We start from the raw sequence: 21,212 nt of genomic DNA on the forward strand, positions 1-21,212 counted from the left end.
CTCAGCCCCTGGTCCAGACAGGCTGGCCCTGGCCCTCCTCCAAGGCTGAGAGAGTGTGACTTTCCCAAGGGGTCACCCAATGGGCCTCCATCGCCTCCAGCCAGGGATCAAACCCTGGGAAGTCCTGTTTGCAGTCCATCACCAGCCCTGAGAAAGGAGTGGGGAGGGACCCAGGTTTTGCCACCTGCCTGCCCTCCTCTCCCCCCCCCCCAGCCCTGCTTTGGCCATTGGCACCGGAGGTCTCTCTTGAGGTTGCATTGTGTGTCTGTGAGGAGGAGGAGGAGGAGGAGGAGGAGGAGGAGGAGGAAGAAACCAGTGACTGATCTGGAAGGTGGCAGTGAGACCTCTCCTTCCTCCTCTTTATAGGACTCTTGGAAGTGACCAAATCATTGCCAGCATTGCCTTCCTCTGAGGCTGAGAGAGTGTGGCTTGCTCAAAGCCACCCATTGGGTTTCCATGGCAGAGCAGGGAACCAAACCCTGGGCTCCAGGGCCATAGTCCAGTGCCCAGACCACTAGGCCAGACTGCCTCTGGCTTGCAAAACAACAACCACTGCCACCCAGGCGAGTGCGCTTTCCCAGGGCCCATGGACTGTGGCAAGGGGGCAGCTGTGTTGCCAGGGAATGCCTTGGCATTTGGGGCACCCTTCTCCCCACTTCCTTCCCTTCTCTGTCTAGACAGGAGAGCCAAGGCCCACCTCCCTTGCCTTGGCTGCTTCTGCTGGAGGGTCTTTGGCCCCTTGCTTCCATTTGCATGACAAAAGCGCCCCGTCCTTGTGAACGAACGCGGGGACCCTTGACCTCACCATCTTGGGGAGTCCTTGGCTCTGGTGGTCTGGGAGCCTCCTTCGTGTCATTTTGATGGGCGCTTGAAGAACACCCTCCATCCTGGGAGGGGGACCCCTGCCCACCCCCCACTGCCTTCCTCATCCCCAATCCATCCATCCATCCCTCCATCATTCCCCCAGAATGGGAGAATCCATGGGGCGCCTGCAATGCCAGTTTTCTCTGGGTGCAAAAGGATGCTGAGGAGACTCCTTCTCTCTCACCCTCCTCCTTTCATCTCTGTATCTCAAGAATGTTGGGCCTGAGATGCTTCCTTTGAAAGGCAGAGAGAGGACGGGCGAAGATGGATGGACAGGGCTGGCTTTGGCCATTGGCAAAGGCCAGGCCAAAGTGGGGCAAGGTCAGGGGAGAGGGCTGGAGAGGACCAAGGGCCAGGCCTTCCTCTGGGCCGTGCATGCTGGCCTTCAGGATGCCTCAGGGGCCTCTGGTCGCCACTTCGCTCCTTCTTGGAAGGAGGCCCAAGGCTCCATGTTGCCCCATTTGCCTATTTACCAATGGCTTCCCACTGAACCATGGATCCAGTGGGTTGCCTTCCGCTGGGACCCACCCAAAGGACTCCATTCAGTCCATTTATCCCTTTGTTCGCTTCTTTATATCCCGCGCACTTGGAACAGAGGAAGGTGTTGCTTAAAAGACAGGCACCGTTTTGACTGAAGGGACAAACAAGATGGCCTTCCCTGACTTGACTTTTCTCCGCTGCTTAAATCGGTTTCTGGGAAAGTGGGACTCCAATCCCAAAGGAGCCGACTGGCACACCTTCGTGAAACAGGGGTTGGCAAATGTGTGGGATTGGGAGTTTTGGAGGAGTTCACCGCTATGATCTTTGGAATAGCGGTATATAAATAAAACAAATTATTATTATTATTATTATTATTATTATTATTTTGGGGTGTGAAGATCCACCTTGGCGCATATGCGCCGTGTTTCCTGCTTCCATTTTGATTTTGGCACCATTTCAAAATCTAAACATTAGGACACAAAACACCTTCATTTCCCCGTTGACTTTTAGCAATGTGAAACCTTTTGATCTGACCCAGACCTGAAACTTTATGGGCAAGAATTCTGTGCCGAAATGAAGATTTTCAAGTGGCAACGCTTTTGCAGGTTTTTTATTTACAGGAAAGCCATAACCTCCACATTGAAGCCACAGACCTCTGACCCGGCGCACGGTGGGCTCCTGTCCGCGGGAAAGGCCAACTCCTGCCCAGCCTCCACCGACTTGGCGCTGAGAGAAAGCGGCACGATGCCACCCTCCTTCTGTGCCACGCTGGCAACGGGTTGCCATGGAAATGAACGTGACAGAAGGTGGCAGAAGGCAGCGGAGATAGCAGAAAATGGAAAAGGAAAAGGGGCACATCAAAGCATGCACAGGCGGGGAGGGAGGCATTGCACGCATGTACACACGTGTCCCTCTCTTCCCTGCTGCCCCTTACACACTCACTTGCACACATGCACACATGAAACCCCTCCACTCCCTCATACATACTTTGAGAGGATCCGGTTTCTATTTTAAAGATAAATGTCCCTACAATGAAAGGGACAACCGAGCAAAAGGAGGGCTGTTGTTGTGTTTGGGAACGGGGGCTCTGCCTCCAAGACAAGACCAGGGGCAGCGCCTGGGCCTTCTTCCCCCAAAGGGCAGCACAAGACCAGGCTGGGCACCAAGGGGGCACCCCCAGACCCCCATCCCACCGCCACCAGAGCCCCTTCCGGCCCTTGAGGAGGACAAAGAGGATGCCCAGGACTCAACCTGGAGACTGTTTTGGGTCCAGGATCAGACAGGGTCTGGTGCCAGGAGGGCATTTGGGCATGTGCCTTCAGGTGGCCTATTGGCTTATGGCCACCCAATTACTTTGGCAGCGTTTTCTCAGGCCAGGAATCCTCAGAGGCAGTTTTGCCAGTTGCTTCCTCCGAAACCACCTCCAGCACCAGGCATTCATACTTTCTTATAATCCTTCCTCACTAGCCATATATTGTCCTCATCCCTTCTGGAGTCTAGCCTTCCCTTTATTCCATCCTTTTGTCCCTTCTCTTCTCTTTCCTTTTCTCCTCCTTCCTTCCTCTTCTTTCACCTGCCTTCCTTCTTTCCTTTCTTACCCTTTTCTCTTTCTCTCCTTTCTCCATGCTTCCTTCTCTCATGACTTCCATCCTTTCTCACCTTTCTCTTTCTCCATCCTCCCTCCGAAATCCTGTCCCCTGCTCCCTCTGTTTGGTGCATGAACCAAAGCAAGTGGCGTTTGGAGAGGGAGGGGGGCTGTGTGGCAAATTAGCCAAGATGCCAGGGCTGCGCATGGGAAGCAAAGGCCTTTTGTCTCAGGCGTTTCGGGGGAGACAAGGGCGGCGGCTATGGCTGTAAGGGGGGCTCATTTGCATGTATGCACTTGGAATAATTCAGCCCAAAGTTTAAGCGTTCCTCCTCTGTTTCCCCTTCCCTTGGTGTCAGTCTTTATGGCTGGCAAAGAGAGGGATGGATTTGCAAAATTGCAGAGAGGATGGGCAAAGTCAACAGAGGGGAGAAGGGAGAGGAACTTGGGGGGATCCTCTCATTTTGGGAGTTTGGGGCTGCAGTCAAGGAAGGCACCGGGAGATGAAATGGAGGCCAAAGAGGGTGCCCTGGATGGTATGTTTGAGGCTCTGCCTTTGGCCCAACATCTGGGCCTCAGCTCCACATCTATTTCAGTACTGCTACGATGCAGCATCCAAAGTGCAATGCCACTGTGTTGTGATGACCTTAGTGCAATGCCACTGCATTGTGGTGCCAATTCAGTGTAAATAAGTGCAGTGCCCCTGCATTGTGATGACCTTAGTGCAATGCCACTGCATTGTGGTGCCAGTTCAGCGCCACTGCTTTTTGGTTTCCTGAACGCTGTGCCACTGCGTTGTGAGGCCAGTGGCGCAGTGCCATTGCCTTGTGGTGCTCTTAGCCCAGGAGCACTTTCTCAGGCCTTGCCACCAACAAAGGAGCGACACACATTCTCAGGCATTTGAACCGCATTTATTATTGCAATAGTCACACATCAACACACACACATCCTTTTAATTCCCCTCCCCAAATATTCTGGACAATCAAACCAAAATTGAAAGGGAGAAAATGCACCGGACAACATGCTTTGGCTTGTGGCTGTTACATTTTGGAAGATGCTGTCGCTGTGATATTTTCTTGGAAAGGTAAGAAAATGTGTCAGAGAGTGGCACCATCTGAACGATATTTTTTTATGGCGCAAAGATGCTCAGAATTAAGCCCTTTGGGTGAAATGGCTACGACTGGAAAAACCTGCTGTTGCTGTGTCTCTCTCTTTCTCTTCCTTCCTTTCTTCACCTTCCCTCTGACAAAAAGAAAGAGGGAGAAGAGGAGTAAATTTTAAAACAGCAAAAACATTAACAAAACTCCACACATTTTTGTGCATGCACACAAAGCAACACGCCGCTGTGTGTTTTTGGAATGTGATGCTTTACCAAGCCTCTGGCATCTACTTCTGCTAAGGAAGGGAATGGCCCCAAACTATCCCAAAGTGCAGCGTTTGCCTTTCCTTTTCTCTTTTCGGCAGGGTTTAATCCGCGGTCACAAATAACTGGGAGCCGAGGCCACAGTCCCAGCCCCAGAACACATGACGGAGATTATCCCAGTTAAAGCAGGATTCTGGGGAGACCAAAAGGCCGAGGAACAGCCCAGGAGCAGAGAGCCCTGGAGGCCTCTCTGCCCTTGAAGCCCCTTGAAGAGACAGGGGCTACTAGGCAGACATGGACGGCTACTGACACAGCTTTCATTGGCCCATTCCCACCATCTTTTGCCCCTTTCCAACTTCGGTTTCCCTATCCTCCAGGATGACTGCAATGCCCATCACTCCTCCATATTCCCTTCTCAAGGGAAAACCTATCCATCTCCCTCAACTGTTCCTTGCAGGACTTTTGGCGCCAGACCTTCAGTCATCCCAATCACCCTTTTCTGCCCAGAGCCCAGCTTCTCCGTTTCCTTGCGTTTGGCACATTATGCTCTCATCGTTTCTCAGCACCTGGATCTTAAAACCCCATAAGATTTTACCTTCACCACTTTCAACCCCTTTTCCAGGTTTGTTTTGCAAAAAGTGGCCGATAGCGGCTGTGCTTCCAGAGGCAAAAACAACTCTTTTATATCTGCCAAGTGTTAGCCGAAGCCCGACGGCTGGAATCGGTTGGTACCAAAGAGCCGGGATCCCTTGCAAGCGGAGGCATGTGCTCAGATTAAGAGCGCCAATCCACCGCCTTGGCCTTTGATGGAAAGGAAATCCGAGAGATTCGAACGAAGGGCTTAGGACTCAGACGCTCTCTGGTTGAAGCTGTTTTGCAGCTACCCATGCTCAATGCTCCTTTATTTCTTTGCCACAGACATATAAAAACGGTGGCATCTCTTTAGAAACCAGCCAGTATTATGCTCAGCAACCTGGACGCTAGCGGTGGAAAGGATATTCAGAAATGCTTTTTAGAGTGATCCAAAAATGTGTTTGGGAGCCCTGATAAAGAGGCCCCTGGACTCAGGAGGATCTTTGCATTACGGGGGCTTCTCTTCGCCATATTCTCCCAAAGGCTTCTTGCACAGAAAGCAGCATTGGCTTTGCGGGGATCTCCGTTTCCCATTAACAGTATTTCTGCACAGAGATATTATTTTCAGGACAGAAAAAGTAATGCCATTTCCTGCACAAAAAACAGAGATTTTGCACAGAATGAGTCTTGGAAGCTGTTTGGTTTTTAAGGACTTTCTTGCAGCAGGAAGCAAATGGCTAAAATAACTCACTGCTTCATCGGAGATGAAATCGGTGAAGGCCTGGGCTCAAGGGCCCTGTTTCTCTTGCTCTCCACCATGATCCATGAGATTTCCTGCATTTGTATTTTACTTTTGGGCTGCTAGATTCCTTAACACACTCCTTCCCTTTTCTCTTGAAAGAGAGTAACATTACAGTTATCCCTTTGCTCTCCGCACATGGCTTCTCTCTGGCAGACGCACTCAAATGCGAGGCAGCCTAGAACCCGCTCTTTTCTACAGACGGAAATGGTCTGAACCCCAACACTCAGACCAGAAAAGATCACCACACATCCATGAACTGTCAACAAAACAATAGATGTATCAGAATACATTACAAAATATTGTGCCTATGTTACGCAACTTTGCTCATACTTAGCTATGTAGCAGAGCGGGTAATGCGTTGTGCATTGCAAATGTGACTGATGCAATGGGACCAAAGGCATGCAATGAGTGTCCCAATGCACAACGGGATCAGAGCGCATTGGTCCCACTGTGCATCGATCACATTGCTGGTTCTTTTATGCAAAAACATAGCAGCACTCTTTGACTGGATATGGACGTTACAGAACCGACATGTTCTAGTCCCCAAACATCCACTTACAATGACTTACATCCTCAACAGGATTTGAGCCAACGAGAATAATGTCTACAGCCAAGATACAGGACACCGTCTGCAGCCAAAGTATAAAGTGAATGCAGAAATTCAGGACCAAACAAAACATCACCACTTGCACTGAAAAGATAAACCTACACAGAGCACTACCATCAGAAATCATTAGAAAGCATAGGGCACACAATGCTAGCTCAGTTAGCACAGAATAGATGAGGTATGGGCAGCCTTTCCTGCTGCTCCTGGTGCCAGATCTTCCCAAGAGATTGGCTCAGCAGATCCCCAAACCTCTGGCAAACCCTTCGAGGCAACAGATCCCTGGGACTCTCTGTGCCTGCCCACCTCTTGCGGAGCTAGCTTTCCACTCCAATCCTATTGCCTGGGATTTGGCCATAGAGCAAAAGAACCAGATATGAAGAAATGTAAGCGTCTTTCCAGGATAGGCCCCAAGGCAATCTGAGGCTGGCTCTTATAAAATGGGACCCAGGTTGGAACTGGGGCTTGAAAATCCTCTCTGGGCCTTTTACAAGGAAGTATCACAAGGAACAAGGCCAAGGAACTGCAGTGACAAAGCTGCCATTGGGATGACTGGGTGCATCTTCCCATCGACACATCCTTTGCAGAGGCCCTGCTTCTACAGAGAGGTCATTGCAAATGTCTTTGGCTTGCTCAGAAGCCTGCAAAAAGGTCTGTCTGTCTTTGATCCCTTCTCAGATCTCCCCTTTTTCTCCAAAGCCAGCCTCCCCCTCCCAGGCATTCCTGAGGATGAGGAAGGATGGGGATCATCCCCTTCTTTACAGTGGGACAGAGGACAAGCCTCCCTCGCAAGCCATTCTCTGGCCCAGCCTGGGATGAATGGCGTTTGGGCAGGGAGCGATTGTTCTGCCCAAGGCAAACCCTGGGGGTAATTTATGGATGTGGGTACATGGCAGGAGGAGAATGGCCCTCAGGATCAGTATGCAAGGGAGGACGCAGACAGGACTCAGAGGGCGGATGGATGGGGGAAAGGGCCCAGGGAACCTGCCCAAAGCAAGCAGCCATCCTTCCTGAGAAGCCCCTGGCTGTGAACCGGAGGGGGATCTCAGGGGCTCATTCCCAGGCCCTCCTTGCTCCTCTGCCTGGGGCCACCCGCCTCTCATCCTGCCAAGGAGGGAGGCAGGCCAAGGCCCAGAGGGGCCGCCAAAAGCCCCCTCGCCACCTCCCCACATAGCAATGGGGTCCAGAGAAGGCCCCTTGGCAACCGTACAGTAGCCGGGGCACAGCAGGGGTCTGGGAAGAGAGGGAAAGGACTGGGCTGGGCACAAGTGGCACCAGACAATGCCAGGGCAGAGAGAGGAGGGAGCCGGCCTGACAGGCAACAGGGCAGCAACAAGAAGAAGGTGGGCATCTCTCCTCCCAGGGAGACCCAGGATGGAAGGGCTCTGGAGGCTCAGCCACCGCTCTGAGAGAGCCAGGGTCCTACTCTGGCATAAAGGCAAAGCCAATGGATACAGCGGTCTACTCTTGTGGGCCATCCAAGTGACTTTGACTTATGACAGTCCTCTGAATAGAGGAGAAAACTAAAATGCAACTAAAAAGCTATTATAAGTGGTGCAGTTTAAAACAATGCAGCACTTTCTCTGCTGCCTTTAAAATGTCCAGGTTCCTCTCTCCTCCCCTACATTTCCCCCTTTGTCCGCAGCTGACTTCAGTTCCTGCAAAGTGAGTTCAAAGCGCAAAGGTCTTTCACACTCCATTCACTCAATTGGCTGAGCAGAGGGTCATTTGAACCCTGGACTCCTAAAGTCCTAGTCCAATGTCCAAACCAAGCTGGGCCTGTAAGCCCATTTCCTAGCCGAGGCACAATGCTCTCTGTCTGTGGGTCTGTGTCTTGCGATGGGGCTGGCCAGTGGGGCTTTGGCCCCCAAGAGCCACCGCAGGTGAAGCCCTGACCTGGGAGAAGACTGGACCACCTTTGGCCATTCGTGGGGGAAATGGCCCAAACGGACTTGCGGACGAGGGAAGGGAATGCCACCGACTCCCCGGAATACAATGGGGCTCTATGCTGTTGATGGGGGAGGCTAATCCTCTTCGTTTTTAATTGGCATCGGAGCTAAGCTGATTTAAACCTCTTCACCCTGTTGAGAGAGCCAAGCGTCCCCCCGACGCACACACAAACACACACACACACACACATCACACCGACACCAAGACACACACACACACACCCAGCCAGCCTCCTTTCCCCACTCTCTGGCCCAAATAACAAGGCGGCCACCACCGCCACTGTTTGGTCCCCAACACAATGGCATCTTTGTCTGCGGAGGGGATGGCAAGGAGGGGGACGCTGAGCCCGCTCCGGAACAATTAGGAGTTTTGTGTAATAAGCAGGTTGCTGCCAATGGAGCCGCTCTGAAAGGCCTTCATTGAGGAACCAACGAACGAACGAACGAAGGCCTTTCCCCGGCTCTCCCTTCCCTGGCTAACTCCCCTTGGCTAACTAACCTTTCATCCAGGTTATCCTGCAAGAAGTTGATCCAGTGGTAGGAGGGGATGCACCCCTTCCAACAAAAGCACACCCCACTTATTAGGGGTATTGGGAACAGGACCCAACTGCTGTACTTTGGACACATCACGAGAAGACAGGACTCACTAGAAAAAGAAAAGAGCAGGGCCGCATTACAGGTAGATCGATTCAATGAGGAAAGTCACGGCTGACCTGTGTTTGCAGGACCGGAGCAGGGCTGTTGGTGCCTTTGGGGTCTCTTGTTTATGACATGGCATGACCCATGAGCAAAGGCTTGCTAAAGTGGAAGGCAGGAGGGAAAGAGGCAGGCTGGAGAGGTTCCCTCAAGGAAGGCACCTGCAAGAGCTGGATCTCAGCGGCTCTTGTGTTAAGAAGGAGACCAAAGAAGGGAAAGAGCAAGGCCACATTTCCGGTGGATAGGCCCAGCAAAAGGATCCCTGGCCCTGAGTCTGCAAGACCTGAGGCAGACAGTGGGTGACCAAAGGGGCTCTCGGAGGTCTTGCTTTCATAGGGTTGCCACAAGCTGAAGTCAATGGCAATTCACAACAACCATCTTCCTCGATGCCACTGTGGCCAGCATGGCCAGGCCTCTCAAGACAGCTAAAACAGAACCAGAGAAATGAATCCAAATCTGGATATTGGTCCAGGCAAGACCCAAATTGTAAAAATTTCCTAACTGCTGGAGGCATCGTACAATTAAAGCTTGGGAAAGTGTCTGGATGGCAGTGCCCAGAATCCCCCAGGAGACATGGATGGAGGCCAGGTCGCTCTGGGAGCTATGGTCCAAAAAAGGGACTTTCCGAAGCTGGGTGTGTGCCTGGTCTTCTGAGGTGAAGCCAGTGGCTGCCAAGGATGGCCCTTGGCCACTGGACCACCCTGGCTGAGGAATGCCCACCCGGAATGTCTTTGGTGGGCATCTTCCTTCATTAGTGCTAATTGTTTTTAATTTTGAGAGCATTTAGAATTTTCTCATGAGCTGCTTGAGGACACGGACGGATTGTGGGGGAAAGTGGCACGTGCATTTTAGAAATACAGTGAAGATCTACAAGGCAATCCAGCCCTCCATCCAGCCCTCCATCCAGCCCTCCATCCAACCACCCAACCAACCTATGGAAGATCCTTCCTTATTTATCTGCATGAAGGCAGGGCTGTGTTGCTGTTGAGTGCCTTCAAGCCCTTTTGACTCCTGGTGATCCTAAGGCTTTCTTGGCAAGATTTGCTCAGAGGAGGTTCGCCTTTGCCTCCCTCTGAGGCTGAGAGAGCGCGACTTGCTCAGGGTCACCCACTGGGTTTCCATGTCTGAGCAGGAGAGCTCCTGGCCCAGCACCCAAAACATTACGCCTCACTTTGGCCTTTCCAAACCATGCTTACTTTTAACATCTAGTGTCCATTGCACCTTCCTCTCCTCTGCTCTTTGTCCTGCTGAGCTGAGAGCAAACTCCTTTTGCACTTTGGATTCGGTTTGCAACAACTGAGAGTCAAGCAGAAGAGAAAGAGGGGAAAGTGGGAGGAGGAGAGAAGAATCAGGGCATTATCTACGCATCTGGAAAAGTGGGACAAGGGGGGTTCCGTTCACCAGGGCTACCCCCTTTTAAATTGGGACAAGATGGAGGGTCTATGTACAAGTGCACCCATGCTACTGAGTGAGTCATACGAGGCAAACCTTTGCAGGATAAATGCCTCAGAGCACACAGAAGGGCCACATATTTTGAGAAGGGTCTCCACACGTCCTCCACCAGACCATTGTGCCAAAACCATCTTCAAATTGGGCCAACTTGCCTCCACTCACCCACAGCCAGTCCATTTGTGGGGCAAGTTATGATGGACGCCAGGCTATGAAAACAAAATGGAGGCCATTCTTGGACTACGCATGGGAACGGTTGGCCATTTTACGGAAGCTGGCTGCCTAAGATGGCAGCGCCGCTTGCGCGCTCTCTCTCACAAACACACACCTGACACATAGACAACTCTCATGCCCTCGTAAAGCACTTGGGGGGAAGAGCCCAGGCAGATGGGGGCAGGAAGGGATGTTGGGCAGCTGAAAGGCCCCTCTGTCTGTGGCAAAGCAATCCAGGGCGGCCATGCTAAATTATGCGCTTATGGGGAACGTCGTCGTCGGGGACCTCTTCCTTTTGTCTTTGCAGAAAGCCCTTCCCTTCCTCCCGCTTCCCACATCGCCCGCTTTGACTTTTCCCACAGAGGTAGCCAACAACCGGGAATGCAAATGAAGTTCATTATGCAAATGCATGCAAATCAGGTTTAACTATAAAAGGGGAGGGGGAGGCGAGGAGGGCTCAGAATGCCTAATGAGGGCGCATGCGGTTGCGGTGAAAGGAGCCAGTGTCTGACTCTGGCCTGGCCTCTCTTGTTCGTGGCCACGGTGGCCGCGGTGGGCTGTGGCGGCTGTTAATTATGCGCCCGTCACAAGAGCGCACCGTTCCCACCATGGCTTTCAGAAAGAGCCTCTCTTCCTCTGGCCACTCCCAAACTGGAACAGACTGGTCATTAGGAAGAAACACACACATACACACAACACAACAGACACACACGCACAACCGTGCCGCCCTCCTCCATTGCCCGCTTTGCCAAGTGCGCCACAGCCTTACGCAAGCGCGGAGCCGACGCTGGAGGATGGATGTGGACCAAAGGAAACTGCTCACAGTAACATGGTGCAGGATTGGCTGCTTCCTCAGTCAGAAGCATCTGTGGAGGAGACAGAGAGGAAAAGAGACAAAGCGCCCCAAATTAAGCCCAGTATTTGAATGGCGGATGCCAAAAACAGGGAAATCGCTGCAGATGGTGTGCAAAAATGTGAGCCAGATCTGCTTAGTCCTTTGACATCGGCACAGGGACCAAAGGAGGGAAGTCCAAAGGGACTGGGGCCTTTTTGGCAAGGCCAAGGATTGGGTCCCTTCTAGGCCACTCAGATTGGAAAAGTCCCACCTGTGCCACTCCTGGGTCCATGTTCTGGGGATCGCCATGGGGCCAAGCCCCAAGGATGTAGCCAAGGGGGGGGTCCAGGGGGCCCGGACCACCCCTTGCATTAGATACAATGAATGGCGTGCGCTGCTGCACCCATGCTCCACTATAATGGTGGCACTTAGTCTGGACCCCCCTCTTCCCAAAATCCTGGCTAAGTCCCTGCAGGCCCACCTCCTTTGTCTGAGGAGATATGCTTTCAACTGAAGGCTTAACCTCCATTGATAGGGACACCTCAGGAGAAAATCCATCCCATTTTTAGTGTTAAAACACCCACTGCCGCCATCCTGCCATAACCTAAGAACCATTCAAACCATGGTCAGGGGCATCCCAGGGACCCCCCTCCAGCCCTGCCTTTGTCCATTCCTCCGGATGGGACTCAGGAGCCACAAGCAGGACCCATGGGACAGGACAGGCCTTCTCTCCCATGGGCCAGGTCAACACCAAGAGCACCCCTGAAGGGCCCAAAGGATGCTCCAGAAAGCAAAGAGCTGCCTTCCCTCTTGTCCTGGGAGCGCTTGCGATGAAGGGGCCGGACAGACAAGCAATATCTGGTTATTTTGAAAGGAGCTTCCCAGAAATTGTTGGGGGAGCAACCCCAGTCCCCAAACGGAGGGTCCTTCTGGGGGCCCTTTGGCGCATGGGAAGCTAGGAATGGGAGGGGGGTCGCACGTCTGGCCCCCGTCCTTTAGCCAAGCTGCGTCCGCATGTCTTTCCCAAAGCCAGCAGCCTCTCAACAAAAGCCTCTTTCAAGGTTTTCCAGACACAAGTCCTTCAGCTCAATTAGTCAGACACACACACGCACAGACACACACAGACACACACGCACAGAGTCACAAAACACTTTTGGGGGGAGGAAGGCTGGGACCCCACGAATGGGTCTTTCTCCCAACCAAGGTCTCAGTGGGACCAATGGCAGCAACAAGGACAGCCACAGGAGAAGGATAGGACCTGGAAGGGCGGCTGTGAAGGAACTCGACAAAATCCCTTAGTGCAAAGATATATTCTTGAAGGCTAACGTTTGGGGCGTCCATTCATTTCCCATTTCTATGTATGGTTTTGAGGCTGGAGAGTGAAGAAGGCAGATGGGAAGGGGATCGGTCCATTTGGGGTGTGTTGCTGGAAGAGAGTCCTAAAAAGACCAACAAATGGCTCTGAGAGCAAGTCAGACCCAAACTCTCTCTAGAAGGAAAGGTGGCTCAACTGAGGCTGTTGGGCTTTTCCGTATCAGGAGAAGACAGGGCTCTCTAGAAAACACACCGATGTTTGGAAAGGCAGAAGGCTGGAGGAGAAGAGGAAGGCCCCATTCCAGGTGGATGGATGCCATCAAAGGAGCCACACTGCTCACTTTGCAAGAGCGGAGGAGCAGGGAGGCTGAGGGGAAGGTGGCCTGGAGGCCTCTCATTCCTGGGGTCTCCATAAAGTTGGGGACCCTCACATGTCTGGATGCTGCCTGTTTGAGGGGGACTCACACTCTTCTGCACAAATGAGGGGGTGTCAGTGGGGGGTGACGGAGGGGAGGAAGACGAAGGAGGAGGAAGACGAGAGGGAAAGGAGAAGGAAGGAGGGACGGAAGAAGAGGAAGAACAGAGAGAGGAGGAATTTAGCCAGGCGCTGCGCCCTGCTTTTCCCAACCTCTGCGTGCATTGCCTGTTTTTCCTACCAGTGAGCAAGTGCCACCCAGCAAGCAAGCAAGCAAGCAAGGAAGCGCATGCACACAAACGCACACACAGGTCTTCAAAAGGGAAGGCTTGCTTGTGGCTGAATCATGATTTTTCCTCCATCAAATGTACCACAAAGTGGACTTCCATGGGGAGGGCCAGGAAAAAGCCCCCGCCCCAAGCGGAAGAGGAGCCAAGACCCTCCCGCCCACCTCAGCCGACCCCACATGGCCATCGCTTTGGATCAAGGCTGGCAGCATGGGAGCATCCCTCCGGCCAGAGCCTGACACCTGCTTTGCCCGAGGGTCCAGCGGGTGTCTCTTTGGCTCAAGGGCCAGGCTTGGCTGGTGGTCACTTCCGGTCTCTCTGGCTCCAGGCCACTGGGCCTCCTGGGCAGGCTTTGCTAAGAAACATACACAAACTTGTGTAATTTTGCCCATCTGAGATAAAAACTGGAGTGGGTGTCTTCTTCTCCCGTGGGAGAATGGACTGAGCCCTGACTGAGGCTCCGGGAGGACATCTTTTCCTTTTGCTGATCAACTTGGGGATGTGTTGATCAGAACGTGTTTAGCTTCTTATTACAGAACCATGCCAGGCCTTTGAAAGGGGGCTGAGTGGGCAAGAGGACCCAGCTGCCGCAGGAAGTCGCCGGTGCCACTTCCTGCCCATCCAAGAGGGCTGCGCCACCTCCTTTTGTGCTGAAAAGCAAACTGACCCCAAGAATATGAGCCCAGGCACCTGAGGAAGGCAGGAATGCCCAAAGCCGGCCTTAGTCCACTAAGCCACTCTTGCAGCAGAGGAGCCCAGGCCTTAATGCCACGGCTGAGCTCTGGACGTGGGTCACGCTGGGCCCCCAGCGCCCCTGCCCTCCATTCCCCAGCAGATGCAGATAAAGGGCAGCTCGGGCACACAGTGCCCTGCCAGACGCACAAAGAAGCCCAGTTCTGAAGGGGCTTGGGTTCAGGCAGCCCAGTTCTGGGCAATTCTGCACCCTCCATGAACCCTGTGAAAGAGTGAGCAGGTTTTGCAATGGGGCCAGAGCAACTCCTGCCCTACTTCTCTGCTTCAGCGCCAACTCTCAGACGCAATGGAGAAAGATGGCCCAGGTGCCACACTAAGGAGATGGCGCACAAGTCGGTGCTCACATTGCTCAGGAAGAGTGCACAGCTGCACTGTGCTGGCGGACTGTGGCCACTGAATGTCCTACCCATCGCGGGGATGTGGGGAAGTGACCCTAACCCTAACCCTCTCCATCTCTTGCCAAGGCCACTGAGGCCATGGGGCTCCTTCTTGGAGACAAAGCAGCTCATGGATGGTCTGGGCCATAGTCTCTGTTTATGTTTCCCAGAGCTAGCCTCTGAACACATACAAAGTGCTCACCTTTTGCCCGCAAACTGATGGTTGGCTTGGCAGCTGTCTTCTTTGGAAAGAGTGGTGTGGGGTTTGGGGGAGATTCAGCTCCGTGAACAGAGGACTCACTTGCCAGGAGATGAACCCTGGGCCCTTGTCTTCCTTTCCCAAATGGACTCCTAGAAGTGAAAGAGCAGCCAGGGCAGGAGAGCCACCAAGGCCTCACTAAGCCCAGGTTAGCAAAGCTGCAGCGAAGGAGAGCCAGGTTCTTCTACCGCCAAGGCCTCTCTGCCCCTGGCAAGGCACTCTCTCTCAGCCTCAGGAAAGGCCTTCTCTGGGAGCGCTTCCCGGGACAAAGGGCCCCTGTCTTGGTGCCAAGGAAGCCTCAGAGGAGGCTGCCACGTTGCCTTGAAGGCCCTCAGCAACCACCGCCTCCAGTTTCTTGTCTTCCTTCTCTCTTTTCCCCATTCATAAAAAAGAGCGGAAGGGTTATGCACATCTTGGATGCTTTCCTTCTTCTTTCCTTTCCTTTCCTTCCTTCCTTCCTTCTTCCTTCCTTCCTTTCTTCTCCTCCTCCTCCTCCTCCTCCTCCTCAGGCGTGTAATGGGGTTATTTTTACTTTCGGTTATCTAGCTTTATGAAGACTTGACCCCACTCATACAGCTAGATAACCAAAGATAACAACCAACCCCGGGATCTACTCCGCTTCTTCTCCTCCTCCTCCTGCTCCTCCTCTTCCAACGAAGTCAGGATTCTTGGTTGATCCGGGAAAGGGATGAATCTCTCTCTGAGATCCCTGTGAGATTTCCTCAGAGCAGAAGAGAAGGACAGGGCCCTTGCCTTTCCGATGCGGCTCCTCTTGGGACCCTGGCCTTTGCTGCCAATGCATTGCTAGTCCTGATCCTTGGCTGCTTTGCTGGGAGGCATGCATGCCCCCCCCCCCTTAAAAATCAACTTAGAATAAAAAAGGTCACAAGCACATCTTCTCCTCCACCTGGAAACGGAGAGCAGGGTTAAAGCCCATGGGAGCTGCTCCCTGCCAGGAATAAGGAAAGCTAAGGCACAACTGAGATAAAAGCTGGGCTCCTACAATCCTGGAGATGGAGGGACCCCAGAAGAAGACCCCCAACCCAAACCCAGCCAAAGCCAAGGCCAAAACAAACACAGGTTTGGTTTTTCAAACAGAAAGGCAACCCTAAAGTTGACAGAAACCGGTCAGGATCCCAACACAAGAGTCAGTCCCAGGGCCTCAGTGGGTCTACTCTCCTCTGGATGAGCAGCAGGGCATTCTGTGGCCCCACTCTCCACACCTGGAGCCCTTTACGCACTGCCTGGATTAGGAGGTCCCATCACACACACACAGCCCTTTCCCGTGCAAACGCGAAAGGAGAAAGCCAGCCAGAAGGAAGGCTGCCACAAAAGAGCCGGCCTTTCAGCCTGAAGCCAAAGGGCTCAGCCCAGGCCAAGGAGGGACCCAGGGGCACCCAGGGGTCGCCCAATCGGACCCTTTCGGAGGGACAAGGGCCGCTCTTTCTTCTTCCTGGGTCAGAAGGAGCCCCAAAACCTCCCCGGCGCCTCGGGAGTCTCTCGGGAAAGGACCCTCTGTCTGCCTTTGGCTCCAGGGGCCCTCCTCCTCCTCCTCCTCCTCCTCGCTGCCCCTTTCTTTGGTGGCCGGGATGGGACCTTCCCAGCCCCCCCCCACCCACCCGCTTGGCCCCTGGGGGCCCTCCAATGTCGCAGGGCTGCCTGGGGGCTCCCTCCCTCCCTGGCAAAGACCCCCCGGAAAAGCAGGGCTTAGTTCTCCTGCTCCTCCGGGGCCCCAAGTGGAAAGGACTGGGGTTGGGGGGGGAGACGGGGAGACACACAGAAGGGGCCACTCACCCTCCTCCTCCTCGGTTCTGGGGGGCAGCCCCTTCTCTCCAGACCCGGCTTTGGCAAGGCGCTCCCCAAAGTCCCCTCCGAGACCGAGAAGGGAGGAAGGCCCCCTCTGCCCTCCGCCTTCCTCCGCTCCTGCGCCGGGATCGCTCTCTCTTTCTGCGCGGCTCCTTCGGGAGGAAAAGGGGGGGCTCAGGAGGAGCCATTCATGCTCCCGCCCCCCCCGCCAGCCCTCCTCCCATTGGCTCCCCGGCCCTGACGTCATCTACCTTGAGTCCCCCCCCCCACGGAGGGAGGGAGGGAGGGAGGGAGGGGGACCCCCTAGACCCCCGCCCTCTGTCCCTGGGCAGCTGTCCGGAGACCCCCCGAGGGCCATGGGCGGGGCGCTCCCAAAAGAGCCGCTGCTGACCCTCCTGGGACCCCAGGAACCCCCGATCAGCCCCCGAAGACCCCAGCCCCACTCCGGCCTTCTTTAGCTGCTTCCCTTCTGGGCCGCCTTTCTCCTGGGAGCCAAGGCGGCTCACAGAGCGAAGAGGCGCCTAGTTTGACTCATTCATTACTTCATTTTTATGCCGCCTTTCCCCCAGAAAGAGACCCAAGGCGGCTCACACGATGAAAAGACACGTGATTAAAAACCGAACCCAAAATAGCTGTCAGTCTGCTCTTGGCGGGAAAGGCGGAGGAGAGGAGAGATTTAGGGAAGAGAGGAGAGGGTTCGGGGTTCGAATCCCTCGCCTCTGGAGCCTCTCGATTGGGCGAAAGGAGGGAGAATGGCTCTCATCGGGGCTGTTTCTCTTCCTGGACCCGAAAAGAGGGCAGGAGAAAGCGCTCCCCCCCGAAAGAAAACATGGGCCGCCTTCGCTCTTTTGAAACTGGTCTTAATTCTAGGGCGAGTTGTTCGGCAGCGTTTTTAAACTAGGTCTCTTTCAACCCTTGGAAGCCGCCTTGAGACCCGGACGAGGAAAAAGGCGGAACAACAACAACGATACTACTACTACTAATAATAATAGCAATAATAATAATAATAATAATACAAGAGAGATCCCGTTGTTGTTGTTGTTGTTGTTATTCCTGGACCCGGCTTTTGCCTTGACTGGCCCTGAATCGGAGTAGGAGTAAGAGTAGGAACAGGAGCAGGAATAGGAATAGTAGTAGGAATAGGAGTAGGAGTAGGAATAGGAATAGGAGTAGTAGGAATAGTAGTAGAAATAGGAATAGGGAGTAGGAATAGGAATAGGAGTAGTAGGAATAGTAGTAGGAATAGGAGTAGGAGTAGGAATAGGAGTAGTAGGAATAGTAGTAGGAATAGGAGTAGGAGTAGGAGTAGGAATAGGATTAGGAGTAGGCAAAGCCTGGTTGCCTCAGTTCTGTTTTACTTAATGAAATGCCGAATCAAATGACCTCGATCTCCCCGAAAACCTTTTCCAGGAAGGGAGCTTCGGGAATGTCTTCAGAGGGACAGATACAAGGAGAACAACAACAGCAACAGCAACAACAACCACTACACACACACAAACACACAAACACATCAGGAGGAATTAACTGAGAGGACTTTGTCGACGGATGGTTCCCGAAGCGTCCGGGACCCTCTTTCCTTCTTCGTTTGCGGCGGAATCAAGCCGCCTGGCGCCGAAAAGGCTGCTAGGAAGAGAAAGAAGGCTCTGTGGATGATGGGATCCACATGCCCCCGAAGTGCCCCCCATAAAATCCATGGGGAGAAAGGCATCCCCCTCCAAATACATCCATAAAGACACGTTGAGAAATTGGGCGAAGAGGCAGGGCTTCCTTCGGTTGTCTCTTGCCTTTGACCTTCTGCCTCTTCTCTCGTCCTCTCTTAAGGGATTTGTATTCTAACACACACACACACACACACACGTTACGTATAGATATATATGTGTGTGTGTATACACACACACACACACACACACACATTACGTATAGATATATATGTGTGTGTGTATACACACACACACACACACACACACATATATACACACGCATATATATTTTATACACACCCACCCACACACATATATACATTTCATACATATATATATATATAGAGAGAGAGAGAGAGAGAGAGACTCTAAAAGCCCCTGCCTAGTTTTAAGGCCGATTGCCCTTAGGAAAAGCCCTGCTGCCAAGGGTTCCGTTTCGAAGCCCAAAGGGCGCTGGCTCTGGATCCCCGAAGCCCTGAGCCTCCTTCCTTCCTTCCTTCCTTCCTTCCTTCCTTCCTTCGACGCCGAAACGGAGAAAGGGGCCCAAAGAGCCGGGAAGCGCCCGGCATCTATTTAAAGTTTAGCCCAAGTCAGTTCTGCACCTATTTTATATATATATATATATATATAAAAAATTTCCAAAATGTAACATATATATATATATATATATGTGTGTGTGTGTGTGCGTTACATATATATAACATATATATATATATGTGTGTGTGTGTTACATTTTGGAAATAGGTTTATATATATATAAGCTATTTCCAAAATGTAACCAAAGGCAACATCCAAAATATTCCTGGAGGCGCCTTTAATCTCAAGGGATTCCCGAAAACCCTCCGAAGCAGAAGGTGCGTTTTGAGCCTGAAAAACAGCCTCCAAGGACTTGAAAGGCTTTGAAGGCTTCTTCCTCTCTTTAAACCCGGACGCTTTTGGGAAGATGCTCCTGGCACAAAATGCCGGCTTCTCCCCTCCTTTCCTGCAATGCTTCCATTTTTATTCGGTCTCCTCCGATGAAAGGCTTCCTTTCCTTCTTCCGAAAAGTGCGGCTAAAACCCCCAAAGATGCTTATTTTTTAGAAGAGTAAAACTCTATTAAGTCTATAATTATCCCATTGAAAGACCCCTAATTTCAACCTCGAAGGAAGGGAACCAAAGTACACACACCCCTTTTTAAACCCCCCAAACCTTGTGCGGAGGAAGGAGCGGCTCACCCTCATCTTCCTTGAAGAGATCTCCTCCCTTTTTAGGACTGGCATCATCCCGGTCCCGGGATGATTATTATCCCCGCCGCCATCCCCGCTTTGAAGACCGCCGCCCTCCTCCCTTCTCCCAGGGACGGCTCCTAATCATGGGCCGGGTCTCAGGCACCAGGCCCCAATCCCCCCGAGGCTCTGGTCCTGGAAGACAGGCGAAGAGAGGTCAACCTCAGCCTCGGAAGGAAGGAAGGAAGGAAGGAAGGAAGGAAGGAAGGAAGGAAGGAAGGGGAAGAGGGAGGGAAGGGAAGAGAAAAGAAGGGAAGGAAGGGAAGAAGGGGAAGAAGAGGAAAGAAGGAAGAGAGCGAGGAGGGGAAGGGAGGGAGGAAAAGGGAAGGGATGATGATGATGATGATGATGATGATGATGATGATGATGTTTATTCTGTCTCTTTATATCCCGCCTTCCTTCCTCCCAGCAGAGGGACTGAAGGCGGCCGACAAATCTAAAACAGCCCAAGTTAAAACACTACGAAACATGCAAGAGAAGGAAGGAAAGAAGGAAGGAAGGAAGGAAGGAAGGAAGGAAGGAAGGAAGGAAGGAAGGGAGGGAGGGAGGGAGGGAGGGGAGAAGAGGAGGGAACCCGGGGCTCCTCTGGGGATCAGGGGCAGAGAGGAGAGGGGTCTGGGGGGGGGGGGTTCTGGGTTTGGGACCCCTCCCTTTTCCCTCCGGTTTGGAGTGAGGCTGAGGAAACTTACCGTCCGACCTTCCTCCTCCTCTTCCTCCTCTTTTCCTCCTCCATTTCCTCCTGTGTCCGTCGGGGCTGGGACTGCGCTCCCTCCGGCCGCCCCTCGGACTCTTGAGCAAGGAAAGGGGGGAGGGTCACGTGGCTGAGAGCGGCCCTCCCCCTCCCTCCCCAGAGAGAGGGGGGGTCCCTTCCAGAAGGGCGCCTTCTTGGAGGCTTCCAACTCTGCTCCTCGGAAGCCCCTTCCTTCTTCAGCCCCAGGGCCCTCGGGTAGACTGCCTCGGAGGAGGGGGGCTCCGTCGGGGCCCCGGAACCTCCCTCCGGCCCAGAACCTCCTTTCAACCCAGGAGGAAGGGGTCAATGGAAAGGCCGGGTTTGTGGGGCTTGCTAGGGCTCCTTCCCTCTCCTCCTCCTCCTCCTCCTCCTCCGAGGAGGAGGAGGCCCTTGGGAAGCGAAGCCTCCTCTCTTCTTAGAAAAGGAAAGGCAAGCCCCTTTCCTCTCCAGCCAAAAGCAAAGGCAGCCGTCTTCCGGACTTGGCTGCACAGGATCGTGTCTGTCCAGAGTCGCCCCAAAGTGGAAGCCCTGGGCCAAAGGAAGAGCCCCTGGGACTGAGCCCCGTCTCCTCCTTCCGGGGCTCCAAGCCTTTCCCCTTCTCCCAGTTCGGTCCAGCGCAATCCCGAGGGGACCAAGGGCTTAGGGCCCTTCTCCCGGTGAAAGGATGGGATGAGATTACAGCAGGCAAAGGGCTGGAGGATGCCAAAAGCATGCCCTTGTTGCGCATGGCTATAGATTGATTTGGGGGAGAGAGATATTCCGCCTCTCGGATCACCGGGGCCCTAATCCCAGGATGGACAGAAACATTTCAAACGGCACCAGGATAAAACGAATGCACCTGAGGAAGTGGACTCAAGTCTAGGGAAGCTCAGGCTGTCTCAAAGGCTCTGC

The 21,212-nt window shown here is 53.2% G+C and overlaps 1 protein-coding gene across 17 annotated transcripts; it reads right to left on the reverse strand.

Moving 5' to 3' along the window:
• Positions 1-3,829: 3,829 nt before the first annotated feature.
• On the reverse strand, positions 3,830-20,606 carry LOC149302243 (uncharacterized). 17 transcript variants are annotated; one of them, XR_016272135.1, is made up of 8 exons: positions 20,281-20,606; positions 18,150-18,247; positions 16,613-16,776; positions 11,348-11,444; positions 10,113-10,212; positions 8,720-8,866; positions 6,237-6,296; positions 3,830-4,171 (listed from the first exon to the last, which is right to left on the reverse strand). XR_016272135.1 is itself a non-coding variant. In XM_089483284.1 (6 exons), the coding sequence occupies exons 1-5, from the start codon at positions 20,322-20,324 to the stop codon at positions 6,241-6,243; spliced, it is 459 nt and encodes a 152-aa protein (XP_089339410.1). In that variant the 5' UTR covers positions 20,325-20,606; the 3' UTR covers positions 3,830-4,171; positions 6,237-6,240. The 17 variants fall into 17 exon arrangements, 7 of the variants coding, with proteins under 7 accessions (XP_089339410.1, XP_089339409.1, XP_089339408.1 ...); XR_016272134.1 differs by having other exon boundaries at positions 6,227-6,296; XR_016272138.1 differs by lacking the exon at positions 6,237-6,296 and adding an exon at positions 10,531-10,574.
• Between the last annotated feature and the right edge of the window lie 606 nt (positions 20,607-21,212).

The sequence above is a fragment of the Sceloporus occidentalis genome, unplaced genomic scaffold (genome assembly GCF_023333645.1).
Source record: "Sceloporus occidentalis isolate IW3139 unplaced genomic scaffold, rSceOcc1.0.p SCAF_20, whole genome shotgun sequence".
Lineage (NCBI taxonomy): Eukaryota > Metazoa > Chordata > Lepidosauria > Squamata > Phrynosomatidae > Sceloporus > Sceloporus occidentalis.